Source organism: Budorcas taxicolor, chromosome X, assembly GCF_023091745.1.
Source record: "Budorcas taxicolor isolate Tak-1 chromosome X, Takin1.1, whole genome shotgun sequence".
NCBI classification, from domain to species: domain Eukaryota; kingdom Metazoa; phylum Chordata; class Mammalia; order Artiodactyla; family Bovidae; genus Budorcas; species Budorcas taxicolor.
This window is the reverse complement of record NC_068935.1, coordinates 142035343-142063130: the sequence shown is the minus strand read 5'-3', so window position 1 is coordinate 142063130 and position 27788 is coordinate 142035343. Positions and strand designations below refer to the sequence as shown.

At 42.4% G+C, this 27788-nt stretch overlaps 1 protein-coding gene across 1 annotated transcript; it reads right to left on the bottom strand.

Moving 5' to 3' along the window:
- Nucleotides 1-38: 38 nt before the first annotated feature.
- Nucleotides 39-27462, bottom strand: LOC128069687 (allergen Bos d 2-like). The gene is made up of 6 exons (XM_052662795.1): nucleotides 27382-27462; nucleotides 26733-26872; nucleotides 26460-26530; nucleotides 24531-24638; nucleotides 23124-23225; nucleotides 39-175 (listed from the first exon to the last, which is right to left on the bottom strand). Exons 1-6 carry the CDS (start codon nucleotides 27460-27462, stop codon nucleotides 39-41), a joined length of 639 nt encoding a protein of 212 aa, XP_052518755.1.
- Nucleotides 27463-27788: the final 326 nt, after the last annotated feature.

The following is a 27788-nucleotide window of genomic DNA, read 5'->3' as shown; positions in this document are numbered from 1 at the left end:
TCAGCAGGCTCATTGTTTTCAGCTTAGGCAGATGTTGCTTACTTGGCATAAAATTTAATGGATAGTGAGGAACAGCTATCAATACATTCAAGCTGACGGACGTATGCCCTCAGGGGGCCTTCTTCCTCAATCTTCTCCTTGTTATCTGCAGCTGTAAGAATGCTGCGCCAGTCTCCTGTAATCTAAGATAGAAGGTCTCCATAAATATCACTCAGCCTTTTCACTGGATTCTAACCATACCCAACCCAATCATTGCCTCTGCATTTACCTCAGACGAGAAAAAAAATTCAATCTTATTAAACAAATTAGGATTCTACCCCCTGCCTTGCAGAATAACATGAAATGAAATAATCATTCATATTCAAGCAGAAAGCATAGAGTGTGAGTCTCTTAAAATAGCTAAAAGAGCAACATTAAAGACCATGGCAGCTCATCGATCTCTAAAAGATAGCATGGTAGGCTTTTTTCTTTTATTTTTTCACACAGAGACAAATAATTGGGGGGTGGGGAGAAATGCAAAGAGCAGAAAGATGCAGGGTTTTATTATTCTCGTGTAGATAGGTGGACCATGGCACGTCTATACAATCTGGTCATACATATAAACAAGGCTGTCTCTCTCTCTCTCTCTCACACACACACACACACACACACACACACACACACACACACACACTCTCTCACAGACCAACAAAGACGTTCTCCCAGATCAGCTAAATTTGGGTACCTGTGAGGGGTCTAGCTTAGCTGGAGCTTCCTGGGCAGCACAAACCAGACCAAGGAGAAGAGTCAGGAACACAGTCTTCATCTTGTGACTCTTGCGGTCCTTCTTCTACAGAAGCTGAGGGCGTCCCAGGTGTTGGAGAGGTTGTGAATTCATCCCTCTTCTTATAGGATGGATCTCTTGGCAGAATACATAATGATCAAACCATGGTTAATCACAAGATCTTAGTTACATAGACATCATCTTCTGATATCCTGGTTGGCAGGTGAGCTTATTTTATAATCTGTGGTTTTTATAAAGAGATAAATTTTAAGGGAAGCTTAGGTGTGGACAATTCCCTTCACATTAAATGAGAAATTAGAGAACATACGAGGTATTTCAAAGACACTGATACTTATATTCTTTAGTATCTGGGACAAACAGTCCAAGACTCATAGCCCCAACTCTTGTGTTATTTATTTAGCACTGAAAGGTCAGTTTAAACTTATACCCTAAAACTAAAGACAGTATAATCTGGTTTAAAAGATTAATATGTGGCTTCTTTACCAGGAATTTGTTGTCAGGGCATCCCTCAGAGAAGTCTGTATTTTTTTGTTTTGAAATTGATATATAGTTGATGTACCAAATTATATAAGTTAGAGATGAACCATATAGTGATTGTAATTTTTATGTACTCCATTTATAGCTATAAAATATAGGCTTTGTTCCCTATGCTGTACCATATATCTTTGTACACTGTTTATTTTATAGATAGTAGTTTGTACCTCTTATTCCCCTCCTGTTACATTACCCCTGCACCCATTCCCACACTTCTAAACTCTAGTTAAATGTTTGGATAGAGGCCTGGTTACTGTTCCCACTGAAGGATCCTTCTTGGTGTGTATTCTAATCAGTAACCACCTAATCTTTGGTCACAGAGTATCCACCTGTGTTTTACTGCCAGAGTCTGAGTTGCTTTCGGTCTTACATATAGGTATGTGAGTTTCTCTGTGTTAGTTGTAAAACATGGGGTAATGAATGGGATGAAGTTCTTTTTTTTGGGGGGGGGGGTGCATATGGATTTCTAATTTCTCTAGCAACTTATCTCTATCAGTTCAGTTCAGTTCAGTAGTTCAGTCTTGTCTGACTCTTTGTGACCCCATGGACTGCAGCACGCCAGGCCTCCCGGTCCATCACCTACTCCCGTAGTTTACTCAAACTCATGTCCACTGATTTGGTGATGCCATCCAACCATCTCATCCTCTGTTGTCCCTTTCTCCTCCTGCCTTCAATCTTTCCCAGCATCAGGGTCTTTTCCAATAAGTCAGTTCTTCCCATCAGGTGGCCAAAGGATTGGAGTTTCAGCTTCAGCATCAGTCTTTCCAATGAATATTCAGGACTGATGTCCTTTAGGATGGACTGGTTGGATCTCCTTGCAGTCCAAGGGACTCTCAAGAGTCTTCTCCAACACCACAGTTCAAAAGCATCAATTCTTTGGTGCTCTGTATTCTTCATAGTCCAACTCTCACATCCATTCATGACTACTGGAAAAGCCCTAGCCTTAATTAGATGGGACTTGTTGGCAAAGTAATGTCTCTGCTTTTGAATATGCTCTCTAGGTTGGTCATAGCTTTTCTTCCAAGCAGTGAGCATCTTTTAATTTCATTGCTGAGCCATCATCTGCACTGATTTTGGAGCACTCCAAAAATAAAGTCTCTCACTGTTTCTATTGCTTCCATGTCTATTTCTCATGAAGTGAAGGGACAGATTTGCCATGATCTTAGTTTTCTGAATGTTAACTTTTAAGCCAACATATTCACTCTCCTCTTTCACTTTCATCAAGAGCCTCTTTAGTTCCTCTTCACTTTCTGCCATAAGGGTGGTGTCATCTGCATATCTGAAGTTATTGATATTTCTTCTGGCAATCTTGATTCCAGCTTTTGCTTCATCCACCCCAGCATTTCTCATGATGTACTCTGCATATAATTTAGATAAGCAGGGTGACAATATACAACCTTGACACATCCTTTCCCAATTGGGAGCCAGTCTGTTGTTCCATGTCCAGTTCTAACTGTTGCTTCCTGACCTGCATACAGATTTCTCAAGAGGCAGGTCAGGTGGTCTGGTATTCCCATGTCTTGAAGAATTTTCCTCAGTTTGTTGTGACCCATACAATCAAAGGCTTTGGCATAGTCAATAAAGCAGAAGTAGATGTTTTTCTGGAACTCTCTTGCTTTTGTGATTATTCAATGGATGTTGGCAATTTGATCTTTGGTTCCTCTGCCATTTTTAAATCCAGGCTTGAACATCTGGGAGTTCACAGTTCACATACTCTTGAAGCCTAGCTTGGGGAATTTTGAGCATTACTTTGATAGCATGTGAGATGAGTGCAATTGTATAAGTTTGAACATTTTTTGGCATTGCCTTTCTTTAGGATTGGAAAGAAAACTGACATTTTACATGCCTGTGTCCACTGCTGACTTTTCCAAATTTGCTAGCATATTGAGTGCATCACTTTTACAGCATCCTCTTTTAGGATTTTAAATAGTTCAACTGGAATACCATCGCCTTCACTAGCTTTGTTTATAATAATGCTTCCTTGGGCCGAGTTGAATTTGTATTCCAGAAAGTCTGGCTCTAGGTGAGTGATCACACCATCGTGATTATCTGGGTCATGAACATCTTTTTTGTGTAGTTCTGTGTATTCTTACCAGCTCTTCTTAACATCTTCTGCTTCTGTTAGGTCCATACCATTTCTGTCTTTTATTAAGCCCATATTTGCATGAAATGTTCCCTTGGTATCTTCAATTTTCTTGAAAATATCTTTCGTCTTTCCCCTTCTATTGTTTTCCTATATTTCTTTGCATTGATCACTGAGGAAGGCTTTCTTTTCTCTTCTTGCTATTCTCTGAGTCTCTGCATTCAAGTGGGTATATCTTTCCTTTTCTCCTTTGCCTAATCCAACTAATCAAACTGATCACATGGACCATAGCCTTGTCTAACTCAATGAAACTATGAGCCATGCCATGTAGGGCCATCCAAGATGGGCGGGCATGATGGAGAGTTCTGACAGTGTGTGATCCACTGGAGAAGGGAATGGCAAACCCCTTCCGTGTTCTTGCCTTAAGAAGCCCATGAATGGTATGAAAAGGCAAAAATATAAGACAATGAAAGATGAGCTCCCCATGTTGGCAGGTGTCCAATATTCTACTGAAGAAGTGAGTAGATAAAACTCCAGAAAGAACGAAGAGATGGAGTCAAAGCCAAAACAATGCCCAGTTGTGGATATGACTGGTGATGGAATTAAAGTCCAAAGCTGTAAAGGACAATATTGCATATGAAACTGGAATGTTAGGTCCAGGAATCAAGGCAAATTGGGAGTGGTCAAACAGGAGATGGCAAGAGTGAATATCGTCATTAAGAATCAGTGAACTGAAATGGACCAGAATTGGTAATTTCATTCAGATGACCATTATATCTACTACCACGGGCAAGAGTCACTTAGAAGAAGTGGAGTAGCACTCACAGTCAACAAAACAGTCTGAAATGCAGTACTTGGATGCAACCTCAAAACAACAGAATGATCTCTGTTCTTTTCCAAGGCAAACTATTCAATGTCACAGTCATCCAAGTCTAATGCTGAAGTCGTCCAAGTAATGTTGACGAAGCTGAAGTTAAACATTTTTATGAAGACCTACAAGACCTTCTAGAACTAACACCCTAAAAAGATGTCCTTTTCATTATAGGGGACTGGAATGCAAAGTTGGAAGTCAAGAAATAACCTGGAGTAAAAGGCAAATTTGGCCTTGGAGATCAAAATCAAGCAGGGCAAAAGCTAACAGAGTTTTACCAAGAGAACACACAGGTCATAGCAAACACCTTCTTCTGACAACGCAAGAGAAGATTCTATGCATGGGCATCACCAGATGGTCAATTCCAAAATCAGATTGATTATATTCTTTGCAGCCAAAGATGGAGAAGTTCTGTAAAATCAGCAAAAACAAGACCGGGAGCTCAGATCATGAATTCCTTATTGCAAAATTCAGACTTAAATGGAAGAAATAGGGAAAACCACTAGACCATCCAGGTATGACTTAAAACAAGTTCCTTACGTTTATATAGTGAAGTGAGACTCAGAATTCCTCCCAAGCCTAACTCTTCTGTCCATGTTGTCTATATCATAGATTTCTGTCTCTGGGATTTTCCTTGACCTTAATCAATTAAGATGGATAGATAGCATCAGTGCCTCAATGTACATGAGTTTGAGCAATCTCTGGGAGATAGTGGAGGGTAGAGGAACCTTGCATGCTGTAGTCTATGGAGCCGTAATAGTCAGACACAACGTAGCAACTGAAAGCAATGTTGAAATGAATGGGGGAAAAATATTTGGAGTTTTCACCAAGCACGCTTATCTCATTGTACATGCTACTCAGAGAATAACTCAGGCTCTGTCATCATCAGAGACCAGATACAAGCCCCATCCATCCCAAATATACATATAATATCAGAAGGGATAAAAAGTCATGTTATTGAACTTTGTGGTTGGCCAGATGGCAGAGTGAGTGACATGCTTGACCACAGTGCACTTGAAGGATTCTATGTGATCCAGTTGTTATTTGCGGTTCGGGTTCAGGTGTCTGGAGAAGGCAATGACACCGTACTCCAGTACTCTTGCCTGGAAAATCCCATGGACGGAGGAGCCTGGTGGGCTGCAGTCCATGGGGTCACTAAGAGTTGGACATGACTGAGCGACTTCACTTTCACTTTTCACTTTCATGCATTGGAGAAGGAGATGGCAACCCACTCCAGTGTCCTTGCCTGGAGAATCCCAGAGACAGCAGAGCCTGGTGGGCTGCTGTCTATGGGGTCACACAGAGTCAGACATGACTGAAGCAACTTAGCAGCAGCAGGGTTCAGGTGTCAGGTGTTATTTTAGTGATGGTGACCAAAAAAAAAAAAAAAGTTAAGCATTTATATTCAAAATGAATGCAGTCATGGCCGGGACCTGTGAGTCTGGGAACTCAAAGTTTAAACCTTAGTTCACTTTAGTGTCCATACCCGGCAACTCCAATATGTGATATTTAGCAAGAAACCCATGAAACATCCTGGAATATTTCATTCCACCCCCTGGGTAAGTGTATCTAATTTTTAAAAAAAGTCATCTGGTAGAATCCCCAGTGGATGCATTTCTTAAGTTTTCTAGTAGACAAGCTTTCTGCGTTCCTGGTTCAGGTCACATCATGTCTGAATTCTCGCATATAAACTCATGTCTTCTGTACTGTGCCTAATAAACGATAATGTGTCCTTAGTATAAGGACTTGTGTCCTTAGTATAAAAATATTGATAATATGAACATAGTTAATTTGCATAGAATAAGCTCCAATAATCATAAGGGATTTGATTTAGGTCATACCTGAATGGTCTAGCGGTTTTCCCTATTTTCTTCAATTTGAGTCTGAATTTGGTAATAAGGAGTTCATGATCTGAGCCAGTCAGTTCCTGGTCTTGTTTTTGTTGACTGTATAGAGCTTCTCCATCTTTGGGTGCAAAGAATATAATCAATCTGATTTCGGTGTTGACCATCTGGTGATGTCCATGTGTAGAGTCTTCTCTTGTGTTGTTGGAAGAGGGTGTTTGCTATGACCAGTGCATTTTCTTGGCAAAACTCACTAGACCATTCAGGTATGACCTAAATTAAATCCCTTATGATTATACAGTGGAAATGAGAAATAGATTTAAGGGCCTAGATGTGATAGAGTGCCTGATGAATTATGGAATGAAGTTCGTGACATTGTACAGGAGACAGGGATCAAGATCATCCCAATGGAAAAGAAATGCAAAAAAGCAAAATGGCTGCCTGGGGAGGGCTTACAAATAGCTGTGAAAAGAAGAGAGGCAAAAAGCAAAGGAGAAAAGGAAAGATACAAGCATCTGAATGCAGAGCTCCAAACAGAAGCAAGAAGAGACAAGAAAGCCTTCTCTAGTGATCAATGCAAAGAAATAGAGGAAAACAACAGAATGGGAAAGACTAGAGATAGCCTTAAGAAAATTACAGATACCAAGGGAACATTTCATGCAAAGATGGGCTCGATAAAGGACAGAAATGGTATGGACCTAATAGAAGCAAAAGATATTAAGAAGAGGTGGCAAGAATACATGGAAGAACTGTACAAAAAAGATCTTCACGACCAAGATAATCATGATGATGTGATCACTAATCTAGAGCCAGACACCTTGGAATGTGAAGTCAAGTGGGCCTTAGAAAGCATCACTACAAACAAAGCTAGTGGAGGTGATGGAATTCCAGTTGAACTGTTTCAAGTCCTGAAAGATGATGCTGTGAAAGTGCTGCACTCAATATGCCAGCAAATTTGGAAAACTCAGCAGTGGCCACAGGACTGGAAAAGGTCAGTTTTCATTCCAATTCCAAAGAAAGGCAATGCCAAAGAATGCTCAAACTACCGCACAATTGCACTCATCTCACATGCTAGTAAAGTAATGCTCAAAATTCTCCAAGCCAGGCTTCAGCAGTACGTGAACCGTGAACTCCCTGATGTTCAAGCTGGCTTTAGAAAAGGCAGAGGAACCAGAGATCAAATTGCCAACATCCACTGGATCATGGAAAAAGCAAGAGAGTTCCAGAAAAACATCTATTTCTGCTTTATTGACTATGCCAAAGTCTTTGACTGTGTGGATCACAATAAACTGGAAAATTCAGAAAGAGATGGGAATATCAGACCACCTGAGCTGCCTCTTGAGAAATCTGTATTCAGGTCAGGAAGCAACAGTTAGAACTGGACATGGAACAAGAGACTGGTTCCAAACAGGAAAAGGAGTACGTCAAGGCTGTATATTGTCACCCTGCTTATTTAACTTCTATGCAGAGTACATCATGAGAAACTCTGGACTGGAAGAAACACAAGCTAGAATCAAGATTGCCAGGAGAAATATCAATAACCTCAGATATGCAGATGACACCACCCTTATGGCAGAAAGTGAAGAGGAGCTAAAAAGCCTCTTGATGAAAGTGAAAGAGGAGAGTGAAAAAGTTGGCTTAAAGCTCAACATTCAGAAAACGAAGATCATGGCATCTGGTCCCATCACTTCATGAGAAATAGATGAGGAAACAGTGGAAACAGTGTCAGACTTTATTTTTCTGGGCTCAAAAATCACTGCAGATGCTAACTGCAGCCATGAAACTAAAAGACACTTACTCCTTAGAAGAAAAGTTAGGACCAACCTAGATAGTATATTCAAAAGCAGAGACATTACTTTGCTGACTAAGGTCCGTCTAGTCAAGGCTATGGTTTTTCCTGTGGTCATGTATGGATGTGAGAGTTGGACTGTGAAGAAGGCTGGGCGCTGAAGAGTTGATGCTTTTGAACTGTGGTGTTGGAGAAGACTCTTGAGAGTCCTTGGACTGCAAGGGGATCCAACCAGTCCATTCTGAAGGAGATCAGCCCTGGGATTTCTTTGGAAGGACTGATGCTGAAGCTGAAACTCCAGTCCTTTGGCCACCTCATGCGAAGAGTTGACTCATTGGAAAAGACTCTGATGCTGGGAGGGATTGGGGGCAGGAGGAGAAGGGAACGACAAAGGATGAGATGGCTGGGTGGCATCACTGACTTGATGGACGTGAGTCTGAGTGAACGCTGGGAGTTGGTGATGAACAGGGAGGCCTGGTGTGCTGCGATTCATGGGGTCATAAAGAGTCGAACACGCCTGAGCAACTGAACTGAACTGAACTGAACTGAACCAACAGTCAATGGAACTATGTTTGCTCCAGATTTTTGCCAGGACTTGGTGTAACCAGTTGCTTTCCTTTCAGATAGCATAATAAGTGCATAATGGGATCTAGTTACAGTTGTAATTTCCATCTCTTAAAGAAATAAAGATGTGGGACATCTTACAATGTCAGTACTTCCTGTTTGTCTATCTTCTCCGGTTAAGCGTCTCTGCACGTTATTTGGTCATTACCCAGTAGGTAATGTGTTTCCTTATTTTAAAGGTTGGAGATTGTTAATGTATTTTGGATACAAGTCCTTTTTTTCAGATGAAGATGTGCAAATATTTTTCCCCCTTCCGGCCACAGGCTTCTCTTATCTTTCCTTGAGGGCATTCCTGAAGTTTGTAAACATTTCTGTGTTGATCAAGATCAGGTTACTATCGTACTGTTCCCAGTGAGTGAATCTGCCTAGGTGTATTTTCTAATCAGTAACCTTAGTTTTGGGTCACAGAGCTTCCACCGTGCTTCACCTCTAGAGTACTTCTTGCTCTAGGTCTTACATATAGGTCTATAAATCTCTCTGTGCTAGTTCTAAAACACGGAGTGATGAATGAAGTTCTTTTTTATATTTTTTTCTGGCAAATGGCTATCCAGTTTTCACAACAACTTTGCTCCACAAATTTATTATTTTCCACTGAATTTCCTTTGTACTTTTATGCAAAATCCATCTGTGTGTATATTTCTGTCTCTTTTTCCTGGCACAGGTTTCATTTTTGTTTTCATTTGTTGCCCCCCATTCTTTATTTGTGCTTGAGACAGCAGTAAATTAGACAATTGAAAAATGAGGGTCATATGACTAGCCTTCAACAAGTTCGTGTCATAAGCGTTAAGTGTTCACGGTTCACAAACCTGTAAATATAAGATTGCTCATCCATGTATAGATCCTTACAGTATTATGTTTTTCTACTGATTTTCCCAGGGAGCTATCTTAAGAGCAAGGCATTATGTTTGCTACGTTTTGAACCTAAAACAAATAATCACTGAGAAAATGCTTGAGACTTGCAGAGTCCTCAACATAAGCAGATACCCAGTTTCAAACACAAAGCTTTATTGACTTAAATGAATCCTTTGTTGTTTTTATTTAGCTGCTCAGTAGTGTCCGACTATTGCAACCCCATGGACTGTAACCCACAACCCACAGGGCTCCTCTGTCCATTGGATTTTCTGAGAAGGCATACTGGAATGGGTTGCTATTCCCTTCTCCAGGGGATCTTCCTGATCCAGAAATTGAACCCGGGTCTCCTGTATTGCAGGCAGATTCTTTCCCGACTGAGCTATCAGGTGTTTTTGTTTAGTTACAATTCCCTGAAGAGATCCTGTGATTTAAACAAAGAAGTAATGAACAGTATGGTGACTATAATTAATAATATATTACGTATACTTGTCATTCACTTAGAACATAGCTTTTAAATGTTTTTATTTCACTCCCAACACACGCACAGGGTAACTATGTGATGAGACAGATGTGTTCCTTCACTTGTTTATTATTAAAATCGCAAGTGGCTTTTACTTTTCGATTGCACCTTCCTACTCCTTAACTCCTGGAAAACTTCAAGAGTACACTGATCCACAATGATTAAACTCAGTCCTGTTGCTATTGTATTGTTCAGGCCCTCGGTGGTGTCCAATTTTTTGCAACCTCATGGAATTCAGCACCCCAGGCTTTCCTGTCCTTCACCATCGCCCAGAGGCTGCTCGTACTCATGTCCGTTGAGTCGGTGATGCCATCCAACCATCTCATCCTCTGTTGTCCCCTTTTCCTCCTGCCTTCAATCTTTCCAAGCATCAGGGTCGCTTCCAATGAGTTGGCTCTTCGCATACAGTGGCCAAAGTTTTGGAGCTTCAGTGTTGGCATCAGTCCTTCCAATGACTATTCAGGATTGATTTCCTTTAGGATGGGCTGGTTGGATCTCCTTGCAGTTGCAGGGACTCTGAAGAGTCTTCTCCAACACTGCAGTTCAGAAGTATCAATTCTTCAGTGCTCAGCTTTCTTTTTGGTCCAACTCTCACAACCATACTGGAAAAAACCATAGCGTTGATTACACAGACGTTTGTTGGCAAAGTAATGTGTCTCCTTTTTAACACACTACCTACACTTGTCATAGCTCTTCTTTGAAGGAGAAAGTGTCTTTTAATTTCATGGCTGTAGTCACCATGCCATAGATCCCTCTTCTCTAGTATCAGATGGATACATTGACAACTGGGAGAAAGACCTTGAAAATAGCTTTTGAAGATAAAATATTTTTTAGTGGCTCAACGTTTCCTGTTTGCTGACTGACACTTTCATTATGTATACTGCAGCTATTTCACTTTAAATTCTTGAAACTTTTAGTGGTCTGTCTCCCTGGTCACACTTTTTATTGGTCACACTTTTTATTATTATATTTAAGAGCATTTGTGTAAACCTTCCTTTCATTCAATAAGAAGCCTGTTTGTATTGCAAAGGCTTTGAGTAACGTCTCTTCCATTAGTCTTGTGCGCAAAATGGAAGAGGGTTTTATAATTAACACCTGAACTTGTGTCTGTCCACACAATACTGTCTACTTCAGTCAGCAAAGCTGCATTGTCATTTAGTAAGTTTTGATTTTGGCTGCATTTCTCCTGTGACCTGCCACCTATCCATACTCAGCTTTTTATTTCATTTTCATGTGGTGCAGATACCTGAGAGCTCAGAGTTATAGAGAGTGCCAGGTACACATGTTCCCATAGACTCTTCTAGCAAAATAACTTGGGGAATAGGAACCCACATAGGCACCTAAATGAAATTATTATCATTATTATTTACAGTAGTTTGGAGTTGATGTGTAGCAGGCCATGAAACAGTTCCTATTGCCAAATTTTCAAAATGTATTTATGAACTGCTCCTGTTAGACCAGAGCAAATGAAAGAATGATGTTAGAACCAGGCATACATTCAGAGAATGGAGCTGAGGGCTGGAGTCCCTGAAAATAAATGAGGTGCTCACAGCAGTGGTGGTGAACGGTGACAGAGAAGACAAATTCTATTCTGTCCCACATAAAGACCAAAAATTACCATTTTCCTTGTCAGCATAATGTCAGTTCAGGTCAGTTCAGTCGCTCAGTTGTGTCCAACTCTTTGCCACCCCATGAACCACAGCACACCAGGCATCCCTGCCCAACACCAACTCCTGGAGTTTACCCAAACTCATGTCCATTGAGTTGGTGATGCCCTCTAACCATCTCATCCTCTGTCGAGCATAACATACGTGCTTTGAAATATTTCAACTAACTGAGAAATGCTTTATTTCAGATAAACTGTCCTTGGGCTTGCATCATAGCTCAGTTGGTAAAGAATCTGCCTGCAATGCAGGAGGCCCTGGTTTGATTCCTGGGTTGGGAAGATCCCCTGGAGAAGGGAAAGGCTACCCACTCCAGTATTCTGGCCTGGAGAATTCCACGGACACAGTCCATGGTGTCACAAATAGTCGGACAGATCTGAGCAACTTTGAGTTACTTACTTACTATGAACTTTGCTCAAGGGATCTGTAGTCTATTTATGAAACAATTGAGAAAATTGTATTATAAAATGTTATGAGGTAGATAAATGTAGAACACAAAGATGAATACATTACCAAAAGCCGGAAAGTAAAGAGGAAGAAACCGTTTGGATTAATTAAAAAACTATTTGGAGTAAGCGGAAGAAGCTATTTGGATTAAACTATTTGAAGGATGAAAATAAATAAATGGATAAATAAATACGGAAGGATGAACAGTGTGGCCTTAAGCAGAAATGTGGTTATTTGGCCTGAAAGTTAGGTTGGCATCAGGTTTTTTTTTGTTTGTTTTTTTTTTTTTTTTGCTGTGTCGACTCAGTTGCTCCAGGCCACCCTTGATCTTGGTTCTCCGACCGTGGATGGAACTCAACATTCTCTGCTTTAGAAGCTGGAGTCTTAACTGCTGAACCACGGAGACAGTTCCTGAGTCAGTATTGTTGAATTTCAAGACAACAATCATGCAGGATTTGTTTGTTTTTTTTTACTCCTTGGAGATTGCTAAAAATGTTGAAGCAGGAAGTGACATGGTGAAGCATGTTTACCTGGATTCTGAACAAAGGGCGCCTTGGGCATGGTATGAGCTGTGTTGCTAAGCTTCCGGGTGGTGGTAGACTTGTGTCTCGAGAATACCGACTTCTGATGAGACACAGCAGGGAAGTGGTGTTTCATCTGAGACAAAAACTAGCAGGAGGAATGCACTGTGGTGGTTCTGGACTCCAGTTTTGCACCCCTGCCCCTGGTTCCCTGCAGGGTGAGAGTGCCCGCTGACCTCAGGTTGCCGCGTGTCTTGCTGACATGGCTGGCGGGATCCTGAGGGGTGTGTGTGTGTGGCAGGGAGACACACCGTGCTGGGAGCTGAGCCCTGCAGTTCTTTTCATTGTATTGAGATTTACTGGTGCCCTCCTGGCTTCCTCTTACCGCTTTATAAAAACAAAATGGAAGTATCATTGATTTCTACTGTTGTGTTAGTTTCTGCCATGCAGCAGTGATTCAGTTACACATATAGACAACGTCTAGTGTTTTTCAGAGTCTGTTCTGTTACAGATAGGTATGCCATTGAATATAGTTCCCTGTGCTGTGCAGAAGCACCTTGTTGTTCCTCTCACTGCTTCTGGCTCATCTTTAGAATGTTCTAGAACCCTGCTTGTCCTAGGACCTCGTTATCTGTTGGCCTGATGCTCCTGCAGTGACAAGGAAAGCGTCTCTCAGCATCCCTCTGTCTCCTTTAGGAGATTCGGAGGAAATAGCTCAATATCTATGTACAGCGTAAGGTGTGACAGGTCACGGCAGTGTTCATGTGCCCTAGGCAGTATTCCATATGTGTAAAGTTATGTACAGCTGCCTGTAATATATTGATACATTCAGGTATGTGACACATGAGTGGATGTCCATGGGATTTTCCAGGCAATAGTACTGGAGTGGGTTGCCATTTCCTTCTCCAGCAGATCTTCCCAACCCAGGGATCAAACCCAGGTCTCCCGTGCTGTAGACAGATGCTTTACTGTCTGAGCCACCAGGGAAGTACTTGGAAACTATATAAACATGTACTTGTTCACACCCGGCAGCTCTGGGTCTTTGTTGAGCATGCGGGCCTTCTGTACTTGCAGTGAGTGGGGTCTTCTCTCTAGTTGTGGTGCACTGGCTGTTCATTGTGTAGCTTAGCTTGCTGTGGAGGCTGGGCTCCAAATTGTGGAATTCAGTAGTTGCTGCACTTGGGCTCAGTATTGATGGCATACGGGCTGAGGTGTCCCAAGGTATGCGGAGTTTTCTTGGGCTTGGGATGAAACCCACGTTCCCTGCATTGGAAGGTGGAATCTTTTACCACTGGGCCCTCACAGAAGTCCTAGTATTTATTCATAAATTAGATAAGTCAAGTAAATAACTTGTATACTTGTGTACATCCTATAATGTCAATCTCACAACTATACATGATTCAGTTCAGTTCAGTTCAGTGACTCAGTCGTGTCCGACTCTTTGCGACCCCATGAATCACAGCTCGCTAGGCCTCCCTGTCTATCACCAACTCCCGGAGTTCACCCAAACTCATGTCCATCCAGTCAGTGATGCCATCCAGCCATCTCATCCTCTGTTGTCCCCTTCTCCTCCTGCCCCCAGTCCCTCCCAGCATCACGGTCTTTTCCAACTCTTTGAATAAGGTGGCCAAAGTATTGGAGTTTCAGCTTTAGCATCAGTCTTTCCAATGAACACCCAAGACTGATCTCCTTTAGGATGGACTGGTTAGATCTCCTTGCAGTCCGAGGGACTCCCAAGAGTCTTCTCCAACACCACAGTTCAAAAGCATCAATACTTTGGCGATCAGCTTTCTTCACAGTCGAACTCTCACATCCATAAACGACCACTGAAAAAGCCATAGCCTTGACTAGACGGACCTTTGTTGGCAAAGTATTGTCTCTGCTTTTCAATATGCTGTCTAGGTGGGTCATAACTTCCAAGGCATAAGCTTCTTTTAATTTCATGGTTGCAAGATTAATTAAACATTAAATATATATATAAGTACAACTACACACTGTTATTACAGTAGCTATTGATAACACTCAACCATGTATCCATTTATAATGATATAATATTGATAAGTTTATATTGCAAGTTTTATGGAAATTTATTTCTGTATTTATAAATAAATAAAACATAAAGTTACATTTCTATTTGTGATATATTGCAGTTCAGTTTAGTCACTCAGTCGTGTTTGACTTTGTGACCCCATGAATCGCAGCATGCCAGGCCTCCCTGTTCATCACCAACTCCTGGAGTTCACTCAGACTCGCATCCGTCGCGAGTCAGTGATGTCATCCAGCCATCTCATCCTCTGTTGTCCCCTTCTCCTCCTGCCCCCAATCCCTCCCAGCATCAGAGTCTTTTCCAATGAGTCAGCTCTTCGCATGAGGTGGCCAAAGGACTGGAGTTTCAGCTTCAGCATCAGTCCTTCCAAAGAAATCCCAGGGTTGATCTCCTTCAGGATGGACTGGCTGGATCTCCTTGCAGTCCAAGGGACTCTCAAGAGCCTTCTCCAACACCACAGGTCAAAAGCATCAGTTCTTTGGCACTCAGCCTTCTTCACAGTCCAACTCTCACATCCATACATGACCACTGGAAAAACCATAGCCTTGACTGGACAGACCTTAGTTGGCAAAGTAATGTCTCTGCTTTTGAATATACTATCTAGGTGGGTCATAACTTTTCCTCCAAGGAGTAAGCGTCTTTTAATTTCATGGGTGCAGTCACCATCTGCAGTGATTTTGGAGCCCCCCAAAATAAAGTCTGACACTGTTTCCACTGTTAGGAAATGGTATAGTTATTAAATTCGTCTCGTGTAATACAAACATACATATGAACCTGTGTCTTTCTTATATTCTTATTCCCTGTGAAGAAGAATTACAGAGTCAGGAAATGTGGGCCCACCATCCCATGAGTGAATCCTTAAATATGTTTTGGAATTTAAAAAATTTTGAATTTCAACTAATTAATGTACCTTACTTAGTTTAAAAAAATTGATCTTACTTTGCACAATAATGGAAGAAATGGCTCCCCTTTCCACAGTCTCCAAAGGATCTAGTGTGTTGGGAACTGTCATGAGGTGCTTACTGCCTGGTAATGTTTTCTCAAGAATTAAATGGCAGCAACTGTTTCCCTGGCTCAGCGAGTCATACACCTCCCATCTCCTGACCACACCCCCACTTCTGCTGGCCTTATGAGAGAGTTATGGAAACTCTGAATCCTTCTGTGTTCGAGAAGAGTCACCCCTTCACTCGTCAGGTATTAGAGAAACGTCAGTAAAGTGTAGCACGTGTGGTGTCTGTGTGCAATCTTGGAGCATTCTATTCTCATCAGCTACAGAGTTGTCCCCATGGATTTCAGTCCAGAACAAAGAAAAATGGCATGCATGCGCACACACACACACACACACACACACACACACACAGAAACACAGACACACAAACACATAAACACACACACACACAAAGAGACACACAGACACAAACACGGACACGCAGAAACAGACGCACACGCACACACACAGACACACGCACATGGACGCACAGAAACACAGACACACAAATACATAAACACACACAGACACACACAGACACAAACACAGACAGAAACACAGACACACAGACACACACATATACACACAGAGACACACAGACACACAAACACATAGACACACTCAGACACAAACTAACACCCATACACTCAAACACATGCACATACACAGACACATACAGACACACACAAAAACACACACAGACACACACACACACACTATTTTCATCATTGTAATTCTAGGCATTACAGGCCTGTAAAATAAAATGAGTTTATTAGAGAGTTTGTTCCTCCAAGACATATACAGGCAGTTTCAAACCATGAAAAGTATTTGATGCTTTCATATAATTAATTAGCATATAACACATATAATTTATTATAAATATAATTTATGATAGGTATAACTCATTATAGATATGGTTTACTGTATATGGGGAGAAGGAAATAGCAACCCACTGCAGTATTCCTGCCCGGAGAACTCCATGGACAGAGGAGCCTAGTGGGTCCATGGGGTGGCAAAGAGTCAGACACAATTGAATGACTAACACATGTTATATATGGAGTATCTATATAAGGTATATAATTAATATAGAATCAGCTGAGAGACGTCAGGCAGATGTCTGCAGTGAAATGAAGCCCACAGCACAGAGCAAAAATACCAACAGGCACTTAGAGACCGGAGAAATACCAGACTTAAGCCCAGCCATGCAGTGAACTGCATTAAGCATGAATGAACTATACACCTGAATGAAGCGGAAGGCAGATTGTCTGTTGTGTTCGTGAAGGAAGACAGGACTACATGTATTCTTTTCTTTTTTTTTTTTTACTTTGCCTTTATTATTCTAGACTTCTCTACAAACATCTTAGGATTGGCCTGGTCATGACTATCCAAGCTCTGAATATGACCTGAACTACCTGCGTTCTCATCTCAGTGCACGGCAACCCTTCCTGCACAGAATCCACTTCCGATGGATCTTAGTGAAACTGAGCAGGACCCCATGGCCCTTTCCCCCATGTCCTCCACCTGTCTTTTGTCTGGGGAAACACTTGAGCCAGAGAATCAGTTTAATCAGAGAAGGGAGAAACACAGAAGCAAAGGAAAAACAACCACCCATACTAAACACTAATAGTTTAGTGAGTAAGCAAATTCAAGGCCTTTAGTTTGTCCTCAAAGGTTGTAGACAGTATTCTGAGCCACGTCCTGGGAGCTGTCTTACAGACACTGAAACCCCCACCAAGTGGACAAGGTAACTACAGGATAACCAGACTGTAGTCATGACCTGCTGCTGCTGCTGCTAAGTCGCTCAGTCGTGTCTGACTCTGTGCAACCCCATAGTCAGCAGCCCACCAGGCTCCACCGTCCCTGGGATTCTCCAGGCAAGAACAAAGGAGTGGGGTGCCATTTCCTTCTCCAATGCATGAAAGTGAAAAGTGAAAGTGAAGTCGCTCAGTCGTGTCTGACTCTTGGCGACCTCATAGACGGCAGCCCACCAGGCTCCCCCATCTCTGGGATTCTCCAGGCAAGAACACTGGAGTGGGTTGCCATTTCCTTCTCCAATGCATGAAAGTGAAAAGTGAAAGTGAAGTCGCTCAGTCGTGTCCGACTCTTGGCGACCCCATGGACGGCAGCCCACCAGGCTCCTCCGTCCGTGGGATTTTCCAAGCAAGAGTACTGGAGTGGGGTGCCATTGGCTTCTCTGAGTCATGACCTAAGTTGTCATAATTCTGAGAACTTGCCTCATGGGACAAGGGAAAGAAAATGACCCTGAAACTGATGATTGTTTTTGAGTCGCTCAGGCGTGTTCTGAGTCTTTTCCAGGCCATAGACTGCAGCCCACCAAGCTCCTCTGTCCATGGGATTCTCCAGGCCAGAATACTGGAGTGGGCTATCATTTCCTTCTCCAGGGGATCTTCCTGACCCAGGGATCAAACCCACATCTCCTGAATTGCCAGGTGGGTTCTTTACCACTGAGTCACCTTGGAAGCCCCATTTTATATCAGCACAGCAGTACAGAATAACAGATGTAAATTCTCATTTTTTTATCTCTCTGGGGGCAGTTGTTTCCACTATTGTTTTGAATGTAGGGCTGAGCACACTGTTTTGTTTTTTTTTTAATTTTAATTTACTGAGTCACTGGTAATAAATTTATAGAGTCTTAGTTTGATGCAGTGTGCAGCCACTGAAGCTGCTGCTCAGTATATGTTTAATTTTAAAACACACCCTGGGTATTTGTTGTATTCTCTGCATTTCTCTGCTCTGATTTGAGGCCTTCTCATTGTGGTGGTTATTGAGTCTCACGGGCTATAGAGAAGGTGATTCCCAACCTCTGGGCCCCTAGGGAAGTACCTCTGCTCAGTTTTTTGGTTTTACTTTTTGGTCTGGTTTAACTCTTGCTGTCATTTTAAGTCTGGCTTACAAAACTAGACAGCATATTAAAAAGCAGAGACAGTATCTTGCCAATAAAGGTCCATATAGTCAAAGCTATTGTGTTCTAGTAGTCATGTAAGGATATGAGAGTTGGACTCTAAAGCTGACAGTGAAAGTGAAGTCACTCAGTTGTCCGACTCTTTGCGAGCCCATCAACTATAGCCTGCAGGCTTCTCCATCCATGGGATTTTCCAGGCAAGAGTACTGGAGTGGGGTGCCATTGCCTTCTCCAGGGGATCTTCCTGACCCAGGGATCAAACCCAGGTCTCAGGGACTGAACCCAGGTCTTCCACCTTGTGGGCAGACGCTTTACCCTCTGAGCCATTTTTCAGTCAATGCTAAAGAAAGTTGAGTGCCAGAGAATTGATGCTTTTGAACTGTAGTGTTGGAGAAAACTCTTGAGAGTCCCTTGGACTGCAAGGAGAGCAACCCGGTCAATCCTAAGGAAAATAAACCCTGAATATTCCTAGGAAGGACTGATGCTGAAGCTGAAACTCCAATACTTTGGCCACCTAATGGGAAGAACTGACTCATTGGAAAAGACCCTGATGCCTGGAAAGATTGGATAAGATGGTTGGATGGCATCACCAACTCAACAGACATGAGTTTGAGCAAGCTCCAGGAGTTGGTGATGGACAGGGAGGCCTGGCATGCTGCAGTCTGTGGGGCTGCAAAGAGCTGGATACGACTGAGCGACTGAACTGAACTGAAATGGGCTGAATCTCTTGTCTGGTCCAGTGGCGTGACCATTGTGTGTTCCCACATGGCTCCTTTGTTCCCTATCATTAGGCACCAATGAATGACTATTATTTTAAAACACCCCTGATGAGTTACTGAAGAGCTACAGATAACTCATCACCGCCATCAGCAGCAAAGCCACTGTTTCCAGGAGTGGAGCTGAATGCTAGCAGCCCCAAATAGGACACCACATACCTAGTACCTTGTATCCAACCTCAGTGCTCTTTCTTGAGTAGTTACTGTTCACTTTTGTTGTGTGTGTGTGTGTGTGTGTGTGTGTGTGTGTGTGTGTTCAATCAATAAATCGTATCTGGTTCTTTGAGACCCCATTGACCCCATAGCCTGACAGGTTCCCCTGTCCATGGGAATCTTCAGGCAAGAATGCTGGAGTGGGTTTCCATTCCCTTTGCCAGGGGATCTGTCCAACCCAGGGAAGGGTCCCATGTGTCTTGTGTGACCTGAATCAGTCAGCATATTCTAAACCAGTGAACCACCTGGGAAACTCGTGTAACACTGCATTCTGCCAAATCCTTACCACTACCGGCAACCCCACAGCAGGTGAGCACTGCTTAAAAACAGAATTGAGTTGTTTTCCAATGCCAGTTCAGAAAGCACAGGTTCTATTTGAAGTTCTCTAACTAACCATCCCCATCGCTCACATGACCTCAGGTGGAAACCTCATATCACTGTATAAAACTGTTGAAAGGGAAAGTCACTCAGTCATGGAGGACCTTTGGGACCCCATGGACTATACAGTCCATAAGGCCAGAATATTGGAGTGGGTGCACATGGCCTTCTCTGGTGTTCTTCCCAGCCCAGGGATCTCACCCAGGTTTCCTGCATTGCAGGCGGATTCTGTACAAGTTGAGCCATAAGGGAAGCTCAGAGAAAATTAGTATCTGTGGTTTATTCTCTCTTCTCACCAAAACACTTGCAGTGTTCACACCATGTGTCCTAAACAGAGTTACCTCCTTCCACATGCTATACTCAATTTTCTACATAGTTGGATTTACACATTTTTTTGTATTTGTAAATATGGCATCTTTATGGACACGTATGTGTATTAACCATTTTATTGAACAGTTTAAAAATTCAGTAACATCAGCAAGGGCAGAGGAGATTTGCAGCAGAAAGCCATGGGTCCAGAATCATGATTTCCTGGGAGAGAAGAATGGACGATTTCAAGGAAAAGGTCTATGATCTTCATATGGATGGATGGGACACATTAGTGATGCGATGCTTCTCATAGCCTTACTTCATTTTCTTTAACCATGAAAAAATTGAAGACGTTGTTGAGATGATTACGATTAACATGATGTTAGAGAATGAAAGATAGAACAGTTACTGCTGGAAGTAGTGAGAAATTCCCTTACAAGACCCATTGCACAGAAGTCCCTCTGTGTGACTGCCCATGGGGTTTGCATAGAATTGCTACTTTGTGTCCATCTGGTAAAGCTATGGTTTGTTTTTTTTTTCAGTAGTCATGTATGGATGTGAGGATTAGACTGTAAAGAAAGTTGAGCACCAAAGAACTGATGATTTTGAACTGTGGTGTTGAAGAAGACTCTTGAGAGTTCCTTGGACTGCAAGGACATCCAACCAGGCCATCCTAAAGGAAATAGGTCCTGAATTGGAAGGACTGATGCTGAAGCTGAAACTCCAATACTTTGGCCACCTGATGCAAAGAACTGACTCATTTGAAAAGACCCTGATTGTGGGAAAGATTGAAGGTGGGAGGAGAAGGGGATGACAGAGGATGAGATGGTTGAATGGCATCACCGACTTGATGGCCGTGAGTTCGAGCAGGCTCAGGGAATTGGTTTTGGACAAGGAGGCCTGGTGTGCTGCAGTCCATGGGGTACCAAAGAGTCAGACATGACTGAGCGACAGAACTGAACTAAAATCAGCTGTGAGCAATCCAGTATCAGGTCTTACGATGAGAGTTATTAAGTTACATATGTACATGTCTGAGATGTAGGAGAATATGTACTGGGTCACCTATGCTGCTTAACATCTTCTATAAATCTTCCTTACAGTCATAAAGATGTGGCTGCAAGATCATTCATTCACACTGTGGTTCCCCAGAGTTCACCATGTTTCACAGCTCAGGGCTTCACACAGTCTTCTTTGTCTGCAGAACATGTCACTGTGGGGTCTAGACCAGTGTGTGCATTTAGATACTTAAGTCCAAACCCATGTGTGAGCCCTAGCCTTTGCCACTTAGCAAGGTGGACAGTATTGTGATCGTTTTTTTTTTTTTAAAATAAAGTTTTATTGAAATTTAGTTGATGTGCAACGTTGTGTTAGTTTCCGGTGCATGGCAAAGTGCTTTATGCATACATTTGTTGTTTTTATTTAGTTGCCAAGTCATATCCCACTCTTTTGTCCCTATGGTACGTTGCCAGGTTCCTCTGTCTTTGGCATCTTCTAGGCTATTGGAGAAGGCGATGGCACCCCACTCCAGTACTCTTGCCTGGAAAATCCCATGGATGGAGGAGCCTGGTAGGCTGCAGTCCATGGGGTCGCTTTGTCGGACTCGACTGAGCGACTTCACTTTCACTTTTCACTTTCATGCATTGGAGAAGGAAATGGCAACCCACTCCATTGTTCTTGGCTGGAGAATCCCAGGGACGGGGGAGCCTGGTGGGCTGCCGTCTCTGGGGTCACAGAGTAGGACACAACTGAAGCGACTTAGCAAAAGTAGCAGCAGCAGGCAAGAATATTGGAGTGGCTACTCATTAACTATCCCATGACCCGTGTCTCCTGCATTAGCAGGCAGATTTCTTTATACTGAGCTACCAGGGAAGCCCTCAGTTATACACATATGTATGTAAATATATACCTTTTTACATTATTCTCTTTACAGGTTATTACAAGTCATTGAGTACAGATATCTGTGCTCCACAGCAGATTCTAGTTGTTTATTTTGTGTTTAGTAGTATGTGTCTCTTAAACCCAAACTCCCAAATCATCGCTTCCCCCAGTTATCACTTTGGTAACCATATTTTGTTTTCTGGGCCTTGAGTTTGTTTCTATGTTGCAAATAGTTTATTTCTGTTGTATTTTACATTCCCCATGTAAGGGATATCGTATGATATGTGCTTTTCTATTTGTGACTTTTTGATTATCTCTGGGCCCATCCATGTTGCTGCAGATGGCATTATTTCAGTCTTTGTCAGGGTTGAGTTATAGCCAATTGTGTATATATCCCATTCTTAAAGCAGTATGCCCCCGAGTGGGGGTGGCGGGGGGTGGGGGGAGCCTTAACATGCTAAAGAAGACTCAGTGTTGTTAGGTATCATGTGCTACTCACCCGACAGATGTTCTCAGTTCTTATTTAGGACAGTTGTCTGTGAAAGAGAATGAATAAAGGAAAAATTGACTATTGGTAAGGCTACGGTTTTTCCAGTAGTCATGTATGGATATGAGAGTTGGACTGTGAAGAAGGCTGAGCGCCAAAGAATTGATGGTTTTGAACTGTGGTATTGGAGAAGACTCTTGAGAGTCCCTTGGACTGCAAGGAGATCCAACCAGTCCATCCTAAAGGAGCTCAGTCCTGGGTGTTTATTGGAAGGACTGATGCTGAAGCTGAAACTCCAGTCCTTTGGCCACCTCATGCGAAGAGTTGACTCATTGGAAAAGACTGATGCTGGGAGGGATTGGGGGCAGGAGGAGAAGGGGACAACAGAGGATGAGATGCCTGGATGGCATCACTGACTCGATGGACGTGGGTCTGAGTGAACTCTGGGAGTTGGTGATGAACAGGGAGGCCTGGAGTGCTGCGATTCATGGGGTTGCAAAGAGTTGGACACGACTGAGCAACTGAACTGAACTGAACTGATCTTCATGATGTGTTTTCATTTCTGATATCTGCTGTCCTCAGGGCCTTTACCTGTGTTGGAGCCATCTTCTCTATTTTCATTTGGAATACCCCTTTCATTGTTTATTTCCTCATACTTCTGAATATCTTCTTGACTCAAACTGTCTCCTTTGCCTAGATTTCATAGCAAACAGGGCAGATAGGTGTGCGTTAGAATCCTTCATTTGTTATAGAGTGTCCCCTGGCTGGTATCTGTAGTGTCCAGTAAGTCTCACCGTGACCACTCCCCTCCCCCATCACCTGAACCCTGCTCAGCAGGGAATTTTCTACAGAGGTGCCCGTGTGTGCACACAGGTCTTCAGATGGGTCTGTGGTGGGGGTAGAATCCACACAGTTTCCATTTTCTCACATTCCAGTTCTCACAACTACTGGGAGAACTACAGACCGTTCACCTGTGAGCTTAAGCAGCCCCGAGTCAGCGCTGACTCTAGTGGAACATCCGAGAAGGTGATGGTGGCGTTTGAAACTCAGAATTTCTCCTAACTCCAACTCTTCCTGTCCACTTTGTCTGCATCCTAGAATTCCTTCCCTGGGGTTTTCATGGTCTCCAGTCAAAGGAGTGGCTATATAGCAGCACTGACTCAATGAGCATACGTTTGCACAAACGCTGGGAAAGAGTGGAAGACAGAGGAGCCTGGCGTGCTGCAGTCCATGAAGTCACAAAGAGCCAGGCAGACGTTAGTGCCTGAACAGCAGCATTCAAATGAAGGGGGAGGAGTGATTTGAACATTCACCAAGCACCAATCTCATCACACATGAGGGGAAAACCTCAGGCTTTGTCTTCCTCAGAGACCAGACACTCCCCCACCCAGCCACAACGTGGATTTAATATCAGAAAGGATAAACGGGCCAGGCAGTGACCCTGTGGGGTTGGCCGCATGGCACATGATTCCCATGCCTGACCACATTGCCTCTGAAGGATTCAATATGATCGAGTGGTTATTTGGAGAGCATTGAGTTCAGGTCTCAGAATTTATTTTAACGATCGTGACAAAGAATAAAGCATTTGTGGTAGAGATGAATGCACTCATGATCTGAAACTGTGAATCTGCTAAACTCAAATTTAAACCTTGGTTCAATTTGGTTTCAGAATCTGGCAACTCCAATATGTGATATTTGACAAGAATCCCATGGACCATCCTGGAATATTTCATTGCACCTACAGGATAAGTGTATCTAATTATTTTAAAAGCCACATGATAGAATCACCACTGGGTACATTTGCTCAGTTTCCTATATAACAACCTTTGGGCACAACCCTAACTCATGTCACTGAGGTCTGAGTTCTCCTGTGTGAGTACATGTCTGCCCCAGTATGCTTAATAAAATATACCGTCTGTAATGCTTCTGTCCTCAATACAAAAATCCTGATAATATGAACATGACCAGTTTGTATAGAATGAGTTTTACAGTACATACCGAGGGCATAAGTCACTTTTGTGGTCTTCTCGCCATCAAAGTTTTCAGCATAGAATACCAACATGCTTTCTGATGCAGGGATCAGTTGCACAGAATTTTTACCCATGTCTGTGACAGAAAAACATAAATTCAAACCTCAATACAATTAACTCCTTTCCTTTTCATTTGGGCATCTCTTATTCTTCACATGCCTTTGATGGTGACCTTTGTCTCATTGACATTTATGGTGGGTGTGTTGTAAGTAACAGTTAAAACAGCTAGTGAAGTAGGAAAGCTTTCTCCACAGGACTCTCTTCTGAACATAGTAAAGTCGTCCGGTCTTCTGGACTGAACAGTCTATGAACGATAGTGAACTTGCTTATTTCAACTGTATTAGGTGGTGGAGCTGAACCATCTCATACCAGCTCATAAGATGACCATTAACTTTTCAGGAATTTTGTGACCGAATTTACAAGGACAGTCCTGATTACAAAGGTATTCTCGAAATTTAAGCGAATCATGTTAAAGTAAAAGTTAATAGATAAAGTAAAGTTTTTTCCTAGTACAGAGGGTGGTAAAAGCTAGAAATGAGGCGATTGCCAAATGCTGGAGATACTTTCTCTGAAATGATTCTCATTTACTTCCTGTGACGCATGTCGACATTGGAAATTTAAAAACATGCAGGAGACCAAAGTAGAATGTTCCATTGCACATTTCTCCTTGAAAATCAAATATGTATACATTTAGTCACTCAGTGTTACAGCATTGGTATATGAGAATTCTTTCCAGTATAGCAAACCACACAGATAGAAATCTGTGGTAAGCCCCCTTTTTTTCTATATCATAAAAATTATATTGAAATTTTTCTGTTACATTATTCCCATACTTTTTCTGTGGCATTTAATTTAAGCAGTTTCTACTTCTTAATCAGGCTAGTAAAAAACTTTTAATATTTAAAAAATTTCTTTAGTTAAAGCAATTTTTATCTTGTAAGCTTAAATAAGTGGTTTCCCAGGGGGCTCAGCTGTAAGCAATCTCCCTGCTAGTGCTAAAGAGGCCTGAGATGTCCCTGTGATCCCCAGGTCAGGAATATCCCTGGAGGAGGAAATTGCAACCCCCTCTGGTATTCTTGCCTGAAATATCCCATGAACAAAGGAACCTGTAGCCTATAGTCCATGGGGTCGTTAAGAGTCAGTCAAGACTGAGCGTCTGAGCACAGACACATGCGTGTCAAATAAAAGGAAATAATTTTTTAATGGATTGTTGCAATCTTAGGTAGCTGTATACACTTGCCCATGTCTGAAGAATAAGGGGAATCTGAGTTCTGGGGCTTTTTCTCAGATGCGATCAATGACACCTTCCAAATTGGACCTTATCCTAGTCTTCTGGTGCCTGGAAAATTTAATGTCTTTCCCAAGGTGGCCTTTGTAATGAATAGAGAAAATAGTACACCAGTCCAGACATCTAGTTGTCTTAGATGGAGCCAAAACCATCGATCTCACCAAGGCCCATGGTTTTGGGCTTTCTTGGTGGCTCAGACGGTAAAGAATCTGCCTGCAATGCAAGAGACCTGGCTTCCCTTCTTGGGTTGGCAGGATTCTCCGGAGAAGGAAACGACTACCCACTTCTCAATTGCAAGGATATCAAAGTAGTCAGTCTTCTAGGAAACCAACCCTGAATATTCATTGGAAGGACTGATTCTTTAGTTGAAGCTCCAACTCTTTGGCCACCTGATGGGACAAGGTGACTCTTTGGAAAAGGCCCTGATGAGGGAAAGTTTGAGGGCTTCAGGAGAAGGGGGTGACAGAGGACGAGATAGTCGGATGGCATCACTCAATGGACATGAGTCTAGCAAACTCTGGGACGTGGTGGGGTCACAAAGAGCAGGACACGACTGAGTGACTCACATACTTGCAGAGAGGCACACATTGACAAAGCTCGCCTACTCACAATCTACGTGGTACACATTTCCTTCTTCTCTCTGTGCCACTACTGTGATTAAGGTGCAACTATAGTAATTCCTGGAAAAAAAAAACAAAAAACAGACAAGACATTCCTTCATCACTATCCGTTCCCCAGTGCCGGAGGTCACCCTTCCATGAACAGGGTTCACACACTCATCTTCACTTGCATCACCCCCACCGTTCACTGCCCATTGGAGACTGAACCCCACGATAGAACTCAACAACCTAGTTGTGTTCAGTTGGGGCAGATTGTGCTTACGTGAGAATAAAAGTAATGGACATTTTTTCACAGTTGTCAATGCATTCAAATTGGCAGAAGTATGTCCGCAGGGGGCCTCCTTCCTCAATCTTCTCCTTGTGATCTGCGGCCATGTAAATGGTGCACCAGTTTGCTGTAATCTAACAAGGAAGGTCTCCACAAACATCAGTCAATCTGGGTACATGTTTTTCACCAATACCCAGCACAATCTTTGCTTCTGTGTTTCCCTCAGAAGAGAAGTAAAGTCAGTCTTATCAAGCAGACTAGTGTTCTACCTCCCTTTGCCGAATAATGCAATAATAATAAGGCAATAATGATTGTGAAATGCAATAATGATTCATATTCAAGCAGAAATAATAGAATTTAGAGTTCCTTGAAATAGCTAAAACACCACCATTAAAAACCATGACAGTTCGTGACTCCCCAAATGATAGAATATTTGCTTGTTTTTTTTTTTTCTTATGTACAGACAAATAAGATGAAAAACAGATACAATGAGCAGGAAGATAGGGGGTTGTGTTATGATCATGTAGATATGTGTATGTGTGTCGTACATACACAAGCTGGTCATCCATGTAACCAACACTGTCTCTCTCTTGTCACACTCACAGAACCAAGACCTTCTCTCAGATCAGCAGAATTTGGGTACCTCTGAGGATTCTGGCTGAGCTGGAGCTTCCTGGGCAGCACAGACCAGACCAAGGAGAAGAGTCAGGAACACAGCCTTCATCTTGTGACTCTAGTGATTCTTCCTCTACAGAATCTGAAGGTTTCTCAGTTGTTGGAGAGGTTGTGAATTGTTTCTGCTTTTTATAGCATACATCTCTTGGCAGATTACGTAATGATCAAACAGTGGTTAATGAGAAAACCTTGGTTACAGAGATATCATCTTCTGATATCCTGGTTGGCAGCTGAGCTTTTTCTGCAGTCTCTGGTTTTTATAAATGTATTAGTTTTAAGAGAAGCCATAAGTAAATTTGGACATTTGGCCTTCAGACTAGATGAGAAATCACAGCACATATGAAGTATTTCAAGCACAGTGGTATTTATATTACT